This window comes from Styela clava, chromosome 12 (genome assembly GCF_964204865.1).
Source record: "Styela clava chromosome 12, kaStyClav1.hap1.2, whole genome shotgun sequence".
Taxonomy (NCBI): Eukaryota; Metazoa; Chordata; class Ascidiacea; order Stolidobranchia; family Styelidae; genus Styela; species Styela clava.
In genome coordinates this window covers 19297935-19312374 of record NC_135261.1, presented here as the reverse complement: position 1 = coordinate 19312374, position 14440 = coordinate 19297935, and the positions used below count along the sequence as shown (strand labels likewise).

The window sequence follows — 14440 nt, the reverse complement described above, 5'->3', positions numbered from 1 at the left end:
AGCACTATTCGGCATGCTCCCGCCGAACCCCATCTTACTGACGGTTGAAATTAGGAGCCCAATCCTAACTTTACAAAGAGAAGCTAATTTCGTGCCAGGTTATAGAAAATGAACATTATCGTTTATCCTTAGATACCAATACGCCATTGTGCCACGTGGAAATAGGAACTTTGAAAATCCAAACGATGATAATATGCCTCAAAAACGTTAGTAGTTCAAGTCATTCGTTTCTCAAGCATCAAACTGCTTTAAAATGTGGATATAAGGTTTTGCCAATTGTTTTATTTTACAGAATAGAGATAGGATATGATTTGGGGTTGTTTGGAACGGATGAGAATAATTTCAAACAAAGCTCTGAAATTAAAAATATTTTTTTGTCGCAAATTTATCACCTAGTGAAATTCAAACACGCTCTGATTTTGCATTCATTTATGTACATTAACTGCCAATCTTCGATTTATCTGTGGAACTGAGTTTATAAATTTTATTAGTACGGTAGTTTACAAATAAGAGACACGCACATATTTAGCTTAAAATCCTTGGTTTGTCATAACAACCCAAGATATTTCGAAGCCATAAGCAGAAAGCACCTAAAAGCGTTATCATAGATAATTACAGACACCAAAGCGCATGGCATCTGTGGAGATATATACGAGTTTTCAATAAAACGTACTAAATTCTAAGAACATCAGCGAGTCGACTAAAACTTATATCTGCGCGAAACCATACACGAAGCTAATTTATTGATTGTTGAATTTTCAGGTTTGGATATCTGCGATAAACTATAGTTACTTTTACATAATTAGTAGAGGAAGTAATAAAAAAGTCCCATAATATATATAAACTATTTCAGAGGATCTTTGTCGAACCTCTGGAACAGCTCCACCGAACCCAGGTTAGGAATCACTGTCTCAGTGTATGCCAATTTATCTCAAACTAACCAGAATACGAATCTACCTCTACTTAATAGTCCATACCATTTCACATGAATGCATCGGTAGCAACATTTGACCAGGGTCAATTCGGAACTGGGTACATTTGAAAGGTGTTTTCGTTAGCGAGGTTTTACATACAGCACATTGATATACAACATCTTTTTCAATATATGTTTTTCTCCGAGGCCACCGGAAACTTATCTGGGACTTGGGACACTGCTATGGTATATTTCACCCCGATAAATGTGCAAACTTGCAGACGAGACTTATGAGTCACACATAGTCTGTGTCTGCTCAGTCAGGAGCGATGAGAAGTTAGTTTTAGTTATCAATTCAGATCAAAGGTAAATTCAGTTTGTACATAAGGATGCGGGACATGTTATTATGTAGTACAAAGGCTCTGAGATATGGTGTGCAAAGAAATAGTTTGGGATAATGTTATCATTTTGAGTCTGCAAAGTAGCCTATCTAACTACCTTATTATTGAATACATGAAAATATATGGAGTATTCGTGATATGTACTTTTTGCATGCTAGTGTACCTCGTTCAAATATAATTTTTTTTGCAAATAAATCATGTGTGGCCAGGTGTATACCACCGTGCCTATTTTATACAGCGAACCGGAGATTTTAATACAACGATGACTTGTAATAAGGGAAGTGTTTGTCGGTCAATAGTACCGAACAGTCACTCTAAACTGCATGGTCAGCGCAAGTCATTTTGCTGTTACCGATTTTGAAAAACTGATCTTGGGGGGCGACGTTACAACAGTTGAAAAGCTGGATTGGTCGTCTTGTACAAGAGCGTTTTTACTTGTAATTACTGTGACGTTTCCAGTTGGTTTTGAGGAATTTGCCGGTTTTGTGTAAAGCTGGGCGATTTTTGCTGCCCCAACCAGGGGTCTCAAACTCAAAATATGTCGCGGGCCACTCTTTGAAATTTATTGACGATGTGGGCCGCAAACTAACAAATTATATACAAAATTGTTACACAAAAATCAAAAAAGTAAATCTGAATATGTTTGTTGAAATTACCCTTGAATATTACACTAAGCGAGACATGAAATATATTCGTTTACTTGTGTTGGTTATTTGGCACCGTTTTGTAGCGGTGAGAGACTCGATGTTTAGCCTTATTTTGCGTTGGTTTGATGGACTTTAGACAGCATACAAACTTTCTTCCGTTAGTCGTGTGCGAAAGGATGATTTGTTAACTCTCATTGTTAAAAAATTATTTCACACGCCTTCAACATACACTCTTTAATAAAACTTCCCTCAACGAAAGGACGCCACGATTTCGCAATAAACTCACTTATGGCTAGGGATGGCGGATTCGATTCCAGAATCGATTCCGGTGCATTGGAATCGATTCTTAGGGTCAAAACTTGGAGTGCAAACAAGGAAAACTATACGCATCATGTGTAAGTAAATATCGAAAAAAGCACTTTGTGAAACTTAGGGAGTGTAATCGCATTGTTTTCTGTACGTGAAAAAAAACTTCTAATATTTCGAAGTAAAGCGTCCAAATAGCCAGTGCTATAGTTACATAAAGATTCTTTTCGTTGTTTTCAATCAAGTTGCGACACAACTTGTCTGATTGTGTGGCAATATATACATATACATGCTACTACCATACCATCAATTATGAAGCAACCGCATATAACGATGGAGCACAAGAAGTAAAAGCAACACAACTAAACGAAAAGAATGAATTTCAGTTAGACATGGCCATTGAAATCACACCAGAAAGACTTTATTCACTGTTGCCACAAAAGAATTTCTTAAGATTACCAGAAATCCTATAATTCGCCAATGTTTTTCACATGGTATATAAATGCATCAAAAACGTTTAATTTTAAAAATATGCTTGCTTTCAAAACATTCAATGGCTTCATTGCTCCGATTCCATCCTATTCTATTCAGACAAAGGATATAAACATTTAGGACAAAACACATCTCTTGATACTATCTCCTACTAAAATTGCCACGGCCAGAGTTATGAAAACCTCTTGGATTGGTATCTCTCTGTGTCATGAGATTTCGTTTTCTCATTTTATTAGGTGGATAAGTTTGTCTGTTACCATCGACCCCTAAACCGGAATCTCGAAATGGTGGACTTTGTCCTAGGCCAATTGATGAAGGGTTTAGTCCAGGAAGGTCAGACCCAAAATTTCTGCCAATTGATGGCAGCAGAGTTCCAGTTGAGTGATGTGACCCATCCAAATGACTGGACCTCTGACCATGTAATTCACCCCTTCGACCTCCACCACGTGATCCGCGGCCACCAGGGCCATGATGTGCTCCTCTCTCCCCCTTATCACGAGGTGGAGGGGTCTTTGGCCGTAGTCTCTCAATTTCTTCGGTACAACCTAAATAGAATGAAAAACTGAAAACGAAAATCTTTTTAAAACTAACTTGATGCTGTAAATCTTGAATGTTGCCAAAAATTAAGCCACCGTTCAATCAGGTAAAATTACCTAAGTTACATCTGCAAATTTGTTCCAAAATGCATCAATTTTAAAAATACTAATTTTTTTGTATACAACACAATTATGTCTTTTGCCTCGAACAAGGTTCTCCACAAGCTGCCACTTCCAGCTGAGGAGCTACTTATAGGAAGGACTGGATCATTTGCTTCGGTTTTGCCCACCCAATTCAATAAAGCCTTGGTGAGATGTGCATGGGATTCGAATCCAGGATTTTAACCTGTGATGACAACACAGTAGGTCTATCTAACACTTAGATCACTGGGCCACCACCTCCAGCGGAATACCTAAATATACAGACCCGACATCTGTACACCCACAAATCAAAACAAAGAAATCACCTGTGAAACAACCATGTGGATGGTCTTCCGTTACTTTGAAATAATTACGATAAGTTTCCGCATTGAAATTGCTATTGGTCAAACCAGGTCCCACTGTTAACCAACCAGGACGAATTGAAGAATCTCTGGGATATCAATATAAGAGTATTTTAATACCATCTTTGAGATGATTAGAAAATTAACTAATAATACCAAAGAATTTAATATTCGAAAACAAGAATATTGTGAAATATTCTTAAAATTTTAGGATTAAATCAAATTGCGAATTTTTTTGAAGAACTTTATCTGGGTAACATTAAAGCAGCTGTTTCATATTGATGTCAGATTATCTAAAGTTTTAGGCTCACATTCCAAATAAATGCAATCTTCTTCTACTGAGACAGAAATGTTCAATGAGATGAAATATTTCTTCCGGTTTTTCTTCATTTCCCAACTCCTGTTCTTCATCAATTATCAAGTCTAAATTTGGAAAAATGGTAATTTGTATTATCCTTGTCAAAACTATGTTACAAAGTAGAATGCCTCACAATATGCTGTCACACGATAGATTTTTCATACTACATGGAGACTAAAACACATCTGTCCACACAGACAAAATATAATTATTTAAGATTTACGAGTTTCATCACAGAACTGATTCTACAAGAGGTATCCATATAAGAATATTCATCGACACAATTGCTAAATGTTTATGTAATAATAAGGAGCACAGTGTAACAATCGGGATCATTATGACGTTATTTTGATTGATATTTTCAACAAAAATTTATATTCATTAAAACTATAGTCGTAATTTCAGCAGACACAAGTGGGCTGGATTTAGCTGTAATTTGGCACATGATGTGGCAACGAAAATTACTTCCCAAAACACAGTATCAACAACTTGAATTAGATACTAAGTACTAACCAATATCAACATTAGCATGTATGAAGTCTCCATCAATACTTCGTCTTACTGTTCCTTTGATCCCCATCAAACAATGTTCCTATGTTCCATGAAAATTAATGAGATAATATCACTAATGATTATTATTTTGTAATAAACAATATGAACAAACAAGAATATATCATGTTCACTACACAGATTTAAATCTACAATGATTAGGAAAGTATATTTGGAAGACAAATTTAAAGAAGAATTTATGTTGAAGATTCTCTATTGACAACCAACTTTAGGGTAGGGTAGGATTTACAAATTTATCCCGGGGGGAGAGAAAAAACGATAAGACGGCTCAACCATATGGCATGGACTTGATGGTGGAGGAAGCCGTCACCGACTAACGGCTACATGAACCACCCTACGGCAGCAAGGAGTCTAGCAATTTTTTCGCACATAACCATCACTGCGTGGGATTCGAACCTGCGAACCCACACCGAGTAATCATAGATGCGGTGGCGAAATTATTCCTAACGCTTAGCACAATGAGCCACACCGCCGCGCCAGCGTTTCGGATTTCAGGACTCTACTTTTTATGTACAGAATATTAAAAAAGAATTATCACAGGTACCTTCGAACGGCAGAACAGAGCACCTTGTTCAACATTCCTTGGAACTCTTTTTTTGAAATTGATTTTGATCCAACAAATATCTTCACAACGACGAAATCCCCATTTTTTCAAGCATTGCCTACCATGATCAAGACCATCAGATGAACCACACCAAAGGAATACAAAAGACCTTGGGGCGGCCACTTCTTCTATTTCCATTGCCATTATCTGTATTTAGGAATGTCATCAAACTATTGGTCAAATTTTGAATTTACAAAAGCTATATTCAGGAATTTTAATACTTGAATGTTGAAACACAATAAAACTCGAGACCATTGGTATGAACTTTCATTTACATATTATGATTTGAAAACAACAGAATAATATAATAACAAAGTTTTACTAAACAGCTCTCCTAATATTTACTTGGTTGTTATGATGACATTTAATATCATGGGATTGCTGTCTTATTCAATATTTTCAAATCATTGTAAAATTTGGAACGATAATTATTATGCGATTTGAAAACAGCACAGAGCTCTGGTGTCACTCACTCTTGTTGAGTGAGTAGGAGTGAAGTTAATGCCTAAAATATATCGATAACAAACATACATCTTCCCATGAGAAAGCCTTCCCCATATCTGAAGACATTCCAGCTTGTTTTCTATATTCTTCTAGCGGAGGTTGAATAAGGATAACTTCAAATTTTGTGCTGCAAGTAAGAATTTGTTTTAGTAAATTATTTTTATCTTACTCTTAATAATGGGGCAATGAGAATTATAAAATCAATTATGCACAGGATAAAATGGTTCAAGATATTCGAAACCCACTTGAACTGTGAGTTCGTTAAGCAAAAAAAGGTTGAGTAATCTGTATCAACCAGCTAATTTGTTGTAGATTCAAGGAATTAAATGATGAAGGTGTAACAGATCAGCGGATATAAGAACCATCGTGTATGGGCAAGAAATCCAGCAATCTTTTTATATGTCTTTGACTTTTATGAGATATAAATAAACTTGCGAACCGACACAAGTAATCAGCCATGCGATGTCAACCTATGTTTTTCATGCTTTGTGCGTTATTGCCAAACTTATAACTTATTTTGTACACACCCTAATTCACGAAGATCAAAATTTTCCAAGTCGCAGCGGAGATACATTGGTGGAGTGTTTGTTTTCCGTATCAATTCATCTTTCAAAAAATTCAAATCTTTCAATTTAGGATATTCCTCGAAACGATCAGCCAGACCTGTAAAATTCCAAGTTCACTTGTTCTGCAAATAATGCCCCAATAATACGATGCTGGTATATAACCCCTGTAGTAGACCCGTAGTACGTGAACCATGATGGTGGACACCGGAACGTAGTATGTGTACCAAGTTAGGGTTAGGCCATGATTTCAGGTACAAATACTACTCAGTTAGTTCCAGACATTTTTATCTAAAATGATCTGGTACAGAATTTTTATTCTCACAATTGCATTGCTTGTTGCCTGCCTATGTTACAGGTCTACTCACCAACATCTCTGATATAGTTTTGAGGTCTCTGTCCAGTATCAACAAAATTCTGGCAATAATCATTATGAGGATTCAGACTTTGTGTTCCCTTTAGAAATGTACTGGAATCCTTGAAAACTTCTTCAGATTCTTTCTCTTTATCCAGGCTTTTGGAACGAGACTAAAAAGTTTTAAAGAGCGCGAAGTTAGCAATAAAAACATATTTAATAATTATCAAATGGGATTACAAGATATATAAATATCATTAGATAGAAAAAAACATCTACTTTTAATTTTAAAAACTTATTTATTGATACTTTATTGCAACTAATTCCATCCCATCTTGTAAAGACTTATTTCATGATTTGGTTTGGTAAATAAGTTGGAAGAAAACCAATTTGCAATCCCAAACATGGGCATTCCTGTATTCACAACATCCAAGCAAGTAAAAACCTTACGACATCATCTTTTGACTGCTTTTTTGTCAGAACATGAGATTTTGTAGATGATTCTTCTCTGGATTTTATTTCGATTTTTTTCTCCTCTTGTTCAACTTTACTGCTTAGCACGGTGTGAAGTTTATCAGCACTGTTGACACCCAACTGGAATATTTTAACAAGGATTTAACAGTGTTGAAAATTTTTTAACAATCGGTGAAATTTTTTTGTGCTGTATTCACCAGACTTTTTTGACACTTTGAAAATAATCTTATACCTACGCTCATCATGGTCGTCTAATATTTTTAAGAAATACATCACAAAAAGTGAATGACTACATTAACCCTACATATTAAATGTGATTTTACAGCCGAAACCTTCGAGTATAGGCAATTTTTGGATTGCCTATACAACTTCAATTGCCTCGCCCTCAAATAGTATTTTCCAACCCAAAAATGTCCAAATTTAAAAATTTTCATATACTGTTTAATGAATTGCAGATTTGAATTGCTCTTACTTGTGTAACAAGCGCGGCATTTCTATAGTATGGCTATGACCTTTTTATTCCAAAAATGAAACATAAATACCTGTTTTGCAAGAAGTTGTCTTCTGCGTTTCTGTTTTTCACGAATATGTTGGAGTTTATCACTCATTTTAGAGAATAAGAAAATGCAATAAAACTTCTCTGCAATTTTTTAAATAGCAACAGTATTTGGCTGAAAAAAGAAAATACTCGAGAATCATATCAAATCGTTTATTGAAAATCCTGGCAGTGGTATTCGTTCAAAAACTAATCAAATAGCAGTATGACATTCATAGTTTCACTGAAATCATTACAGACATGGAAAAACGATAAATACATGCATAGCCAAATAGGCATATGGAATGCAAAAATTGACAAATTTCTAAATCCAAAGATGTTGATTTGTTATTCCATGTTTAATATTGTGCAACTTAATAAACTGATAATAAAATATTTTGGGAACCACCAATGATTCAATTATAATATTGTTTATATATTCAAGAAATACCAATAGCCTATAATGATAAATCGAATAGTACGCCATAACAAGTCGCAAAAATGAAATTTTGTGGAAAGGACAGAGCCAAAGTATATCAACAGAAAAATGTGCCAAATGTATCAGATATATCTTGAAAATAAACACTTCTCCAAAATTGATCATTTTTTGAAGCCATTATAATGCTATACAGACAATACAGTACAATATGACCTTTTTTAACGCTCGAGTAAAGGATTTAAGAGAGTGAAAGTCCTGAATCTTCGGACACATCGTCCATTATTTCATCTTCAATATCTGATTCTTCTTCACTGATCTTTTTGCGTTTTGAACCGAAGTACTTAGACATTGCAATTATATATTGTATTTGGTAACTATTTTTTTCACAGACTGAACCCAAGCCTTCTTTTTTGATGGTCAACTTTTTAAGAATACCCATAATTGTACCCAATACTTTATTTTGTCTTTGCTTCAACTGTGTAGCATGATGCAAAAATATATATTTTGTCCATAGAATATAAAAATGGAAATGACATGATTTGTCAAGCTGAGTGCTTATGAATTCCAACAATTTCTCCACATATTTTTGTCTTAGCCCACTGACTATCATCTCGATTGCTGCTATGGGAGTACTCTCAATTGCTTCACATATCAATTGAACTTCATTGAGTCTCAAAGCCACCACAATAGCCTCTGCATATTCATCCTTTTCTATTTTTTGACGAATCAATTCTGGGGTGATGGAAATCTCCAGGTCGAAAGGATCAAAGACGAAGTTGTTGTCCAACGAATAAATGACAAGACCCTCCGTTGTAACAGCTGCCCAGTCACGGCCAGCAGGAGAGAATTTTACTCCTGAGACACGAACTTCCGGCTTGAATGACCTGCTGCACATGTCACCTTTTTGAACACCAGGAAGTTTTATCAGTTTTTCATTGCTTTCATCGGTGTCTATTAGAGCTAAAGGTCCAAATTCAGTCATTTTTCTTTTGTCAAGAAATTCCTCCATACCGTCGAATGATAAGTTTTGTGATACAGTAAATTTCTTCACAAGTAATCCTTCTTTAACATTATATATACCAATACTTGCAAACTTTCCTCCTGCAATAACACACTGTCCATCAGAAATATAAGAAATACAATCATATGCTTTTCCTTGTGATTTAGATTTTGCAGATATTCGGTCATTTTCGTTCCTACCAATAATGATATCATATTTGCACTCAATTGAACCCATCTGCTTGGCAGTTTGGACATCCCAGAATGTAATTTCAGCATTTAGAGTTGACACTGCAATTTCAGATCCATCTGGTTTAAAAGCAATTGCCAGCACATCTTGGTTGAGAGTTATGGTTTCTCGAGCACTTTTGGTCTCCAAAACACTCCATAATTTCACAGTTCCATCCCACGATCCACTTGCAAGAAGTGCTTCAGCAGAGGAGAAGCATAAAGAGACAACAGGGCCCTCGTGTCCTGCTAAAACATCTAGAAGACGGCCAGTTTGCATTGACCAAAGAAAAATATTGAAATTATCGTTGGACCCTGCACATATCAAGTCTGCACTATAATCAACAGCTAAGCTCACAAATTGAACTGGGTGAGGAGATGTGAAAGTACGAAAATTTCTATATCTGTGCATATCGAACGCCCTAACAGTTCCATCAAGAGAAGCAGACACAATGACATGTCCGTTCCTCGTAAACTGAACTCCAGTCACACTTGAAGTATGTTCTGTGAAAGTAACGAAACAAAATCCAGTCAGTGTATTCCATACTTTAACTTTGCTATCTTCCCCACCTGATACAATGTATCGTCCATCAGGAGAATAATCGAGACATCTCATATTATTAAAATGACCATGTTGTTTCAGCACATACGTTTCACTGTGCCACTCCCAAACAAGCAATTGCCCTGAACTTGAGCATGCAAGGGAGAGCCAATCACCACTTTGGTTGAAGCAAGCTGTTGAAATTCTTTGTTCCGAAATATTTAAAGAATGAATCCAATTGAACCCGGGAAGTTCATGCAAAGAAAATGAACCGGATGAAAATCCAGTGGCTAAAACATGATTTTTCTTGTGATAAGCCACACATGTTACCTCATTATAATTGCCTTCTTTATTGAAAAAATATTTTGACACTCTATGATAATTTAAAAGTTCTGTTTTTATTTCACTTTCTTCTTCATCAACACCAGGATTTAATATTTTTAAAGCACGACGATCTTTCCTATTCAATCCTTTTTTGCCTAGATTTTCCAAGTCTATGTTCGACTCCCAAACATTTAAAGCACCATCTTTGCTAATAGTATATATATCAAGTGAATTTGATTCGAAAAAGCAACCCACAATCTCATCTTTGTGCCCTCCCAGTGAAAATAATAAAGGATTACCCGGGATTGTAGTATAAATACGCGTGTTCATATCTTTCGAACCAGCTGCAAAAGTAGTGGAATCATCTGTCCAATCAAATGTTGTGATGGTGTCATAAGCACCATGATATGTTCGATATAAAGTGAAAGGATTAATTTCTCGTGTTTTACCAGGGGCATGATATAGTAAAATTAATTTCTCCATAGCAACAGCAAATTTTGTTCCAGCAGGATCAAATTTTATACATGTGACAGGTTTACGAAAAGTGAATCGATGGATAACAGTTTGACTTAAAAGACTCACAAGGGATGCATTTCCATTTTCATCAATTACAATTACCAACCTTCCATCAGGAGAGAAAGCAACACATGCAATATTGTACTTAGTTGTGAAAGATAGTGTTTCAGACGAGTTTTCTTTTAAATTGAATAGTGAAATTCGATTTCCTACAGGACTTGCTAATATGTCCTTCCTTGGTAAAAATTCAACATTTCCTTTTTTGTAAATGGTTCCCAGAAGATTAGAAAACTTATAGGTGTACTTCATGATTTTGATTGAGCTCTCTTCTAGAAATGCAAAAGAATCTTTAGATATTAGATTATTTTAAATTTTTAATAATGTACACTGAAACTCAAGTGCAGTTTTGAGTATTCTGTGGCGTCTGCAGCTGCCGCAAAACCATGGCCGTATTTCCATACCATGGCTGAATTTTCAGCTGTCACAAACCAATGACGAGCTGCCGTTACTGTGGCAGCAAATTGAAAACCAATGGCAGGTAAAATTTTGCTGCCGTAACCACGGCAGGTGGGCCGTAAAGACAGGGCTATCCCTTATTATGACAGACAGGTACGCCATATTATCTGCTTTCCTCAGACGATTTAACGTTACCGTACCTCAGTACCCAAGCAAAAAAATCGCCGCTGAAGAATTCATGAGTTTTCAGAAAGAACTGTCGGCAGGAGACAGTCACATGTGGGAGTGAATATAAGTGAAAGAAAACGTACTAACGAAATGATCTTTGGACATGTACCGTATTGTATGAATAATCACGGCAGAGAATAAGAAATAACCGCAAAAAACAGCATTCACAGTATGCAAAACAGAAAACCAGAGGTTCAAGTTTGGCAGCACACTACTGCACTATAATTTTTAAAATTAGAGTGTTCGTTCAATCAAACCGAATATCGAAACATCTTGAAATCCCATGCGGGAATAGTTAGGCTATGTCGGGATAAATATGTAAATTCTATCCGGGTCTCATGTAGTTTCGTACCTACTCCTAGAGGGTGTAGCATAACAATTTTTTCATGTATCAATCCTAACCCCCACCTGACTACCCCATCCAAAAATTACGTCACTACGACGTCACAGTGACATAATAGAGCCCTTCAAGGTATACAAACTGTCACCCAAGACGCGCAGACGATAACCCGAAATCGAACAGCTATTTTTCTCGTTTTCTCGTCGCAACGATCCCGATAGGGGAGAGATCGCTGACGTTAGTTAGCAATTATCGTCGGCGCTGATGCCATTTCGGGCGATCGTAGGTGTATTTGGAAAGTTCTATGACGTGTTGTGACGTGTAGTGACGTCATTTTTGAATGATGTAGTCAGGTGGGGGTTAGGATTGACATGTCAAAAAATTAGTATGCGAGAGGATTGCTGAACTCATTGCCGCCGCAGCGCAGCAGGGTGATTCACGTAACCGCTGGTCGGTGACGGCTTCCTCCACCATCATGTCCATGCTTCCGAAAAAAGACTATCAATGACCAATAACTTACTAACTACTATTAATTTTTTACTAATAATTATTACTAATAATAAAAGACTGATAGATAAACAGTATTTTTTCTTTCTATAACTGTATTGAGCTCACCTTTGACTCGTTTGGCCGATAGTTTCATCCAGCGTGCAAACCGAATGGTTTTCGCGAGAACAAACCTTTTCGGTATTGTATTTTTGCGAGAACAAACTTTAGAGATTAATGTCAATGAGTTGTTTTGTGAGAACTGACTTCTATTTCAAATTTGACGACAGAAATCAGATTTTTCATAAATGGTTCAATGGCTAGAGTTAGAGAAATAGACAACAGCATTATTAATTTAGGATTAAATTAGAATTACTACTGAATTTATTCATTAAATTAAACTACATCTTTCATAAAAATTGCTGCAAAATAACTTTCCCGCCAAAAGTATATTTATGCAAAACTGCACTTCCGTAAAGTTTGTTGCTATAAAGTTGACTCCCTTTTTTACATGTCGCGAATTTCATTTTTGAGCTGTGTTTTAAAAATAAGCATTGTTTATTTAATCATACCATCATTAGAGCGTCTGTCTGGGTTTAATAAGTGTGAATGAAACTTTGCATCAGGCATATGCCGTGGCCCATGACTTCGATGGTTAAAGGGAATGATGTAGATGGGGGATTGTGTATAAATTTTTCGCACCGCAGACAAAGTTATTTTTTTGCATATCTGCATTCTGGCCAACGCCCGTTTTTTAAAACCCTCTTCATCGCAAAATTGTATTCTTGAACAAATTCTCTTTCACCAAAGTCTATTCTTGGAAAACTTACAAATTACATTTACACAATATATTTTTGCAAATTTGGATCTTCGCACTCTCAAGTTTGTTACCGTTATTTCATTCTCAAATTCATTTCGCAAACGAGAATTACCCAACACAAGACTGCTAACAAAATAACATGTATTTTTTATGACACTAGACAGAAGAATTCAGTTATTTATTGGCGTGGTGGCCGCGATGAAAACAAATTTCCCATAATCCCATACCCTACATGGACTGGTATCTGAACGAGAGACCAAGGTTAGCTATATCATTGAGCATCTTATCAGCTTTTTATCCATCGGGATAAATATGTAAATCCTATCCTATCATAAGGCTTAGCAAGATATTCCAGTCACTAGTAATGCAAATTTACTGATGAGATGGACCATCAGCGGAATGCTCAGTTTGCTAAGTAGAAACATTTTTTCCGTTTTATACAAAGATGTCATGATTCAAAATCCTCATCAACTAAAATGATTAAATATTTTATACCGTTGAGTCAATGAAAGAAATTGCCATGCAAGAGTACAACTTTGTGATTTTTAAAGTCCATCGTGAGTTTGTGGAAGAACATTAAATATCCGGAAAAGTATACGCAGAGAAAGTATAGTTTGTAAATCGAATTCTGGTGTATCAATTCGGTGTTAAGTATTTGTTTCCATAAACAACTCGTATTTGGTTTAGTATAATCATGAATCAATTTCGCCGTTTTCGCTTTGTTCCTCAATCACCTTATTCTCAAGGGTAAGCGTCAGCATCAATGTGCTTGGATTCATCCCGCATTTATAACATAATAAAAGTGTTTTACTCTCAAAAATGAGTAAACATGACTGACGGGGATGCCCAGTTCGAATTCAATATTCGAATATAACGACCATCGAATATTGTTTGAAGTGTTTATAAAAATATCGAATATGTATGTATGTTTGTATATATGATTTTTTCGCTATTTTGCGTACGCTATTATAGACACTATACTCCATTATTACGCTATTATAGTTCGAGTCGGCGTCCTGTCACGTCGGCTGTGATTTATTGCAGCAGCGCCAAGGACTATTACGATAACATATGAGGCAAGAGAGCAACGCTCAAATCTATGAACACGTGGACCAGAGCGAATCAGTTCTTACCTTTGACGTTACCGGTACCGTACACTCAAAAACTTCTGAGTTTCCAGTCGCAAGAATTTTTACAGTCAGCCGTCACGCTTGACGGATTCAGAACCGTGTTTCCATAATTATAAAGTAATACAGCGCAATTTTGCATGAAATATTAGATCTCATAAGTATCATAGAAAAT

At 36.0% G+C, this 14440-nt stretch overlaps 2 protein-coding genes across 2 annotated transcripts; both read right to left on the bottom strand.

Annotated features, from left to right (window-relative positions):
* Nucleotides 1-1863: 1863 nt before the first annotated feature.
* LOC120329403 (N(6)-adenosine-methyltransferase non-catalytic subunit METTL14-like) lies at nt 1864-7907 on the bottom strand. Its single transcript, XM_039396010.2, has 10 exons — nt 7769-7907; nt 7203-7346; nt 6766-6925; nt 6362-6497; nt 5862-5961; nt 5271-5477; nt 4670-4748; nt 4110-4221; nt 3763-3887; nt 1864-3304 (listed from the first exon to the last, which is right to left on the bottom strand). The coding sequence occupies exons 1-10, from the start codon at nt 7832-7834 to the stop codon at nt 2901-2903; spliced, it is 1533 nt and encodes a 510-aa protein (XP_039251944.2). The 5' UTR covers nt 7835-7907; the 3' UTR covers nt 1864-2900.
* On the bottom strand, nt 7893-12575 carry LOC120329402 (periodic tryptophan protein 2 homolog). The gene is made up of 2 exons (XM_078118407.1): nt 12448-12575; nt 7893-11137 (listed from the first exon to the last, which is right to left on the bottom strand). The coding sequence occupies exons 1-2, from the start codon at nt 12473-12475 to the stop codon at nt 8439-8441; spliced, it is 2727 nt and encodes a 908-aa protein (XP_077974533.1). The 5' UTR covers nt 12476-12575; the 3' UTR covers nt 7893-8438.
* Between the last annotated feature and the right edge of the window lie 1865 nt (nt 12576-14440).

Bases quoted from the DNA above. Each gene is read 5' to 3' on its own strand.
- LOC120329403 (XM_039396010.2), bottom strand. From the start codon at position 7,834: ATGAGTGATAAACTCCAACATATTCGTGAAAAACAGAAACGCAGAAGA. The intron at 7,347-7,768 runs GTATTTATGTTT...AAAATATTCCAG, and splicing joins GACAACTTCTTGCAAAACAG to TTGGGTGTCAACAGTGCTGA. The intron at 6,498-6,765 runs GTGAGTAGACCT...GGAATTTTACAG, and splicing joins AAACTATATCAGAGATGTTG to GTCTGGCTGATCGTTTCGAG.
- LOC120329402 (XM_078118407.1), bottom strand. From the start codon at position 12,475: ATGAAACTATCGGCCAAACGAGTCAAAG. The intron at 11,138-12,447 runs GTGAGCTCAATA...TTGCATTTCTAG, and splicing joins ATCGGCCAAACGAGTCAAAG to AAGAGAGCTCAATCAAAATC.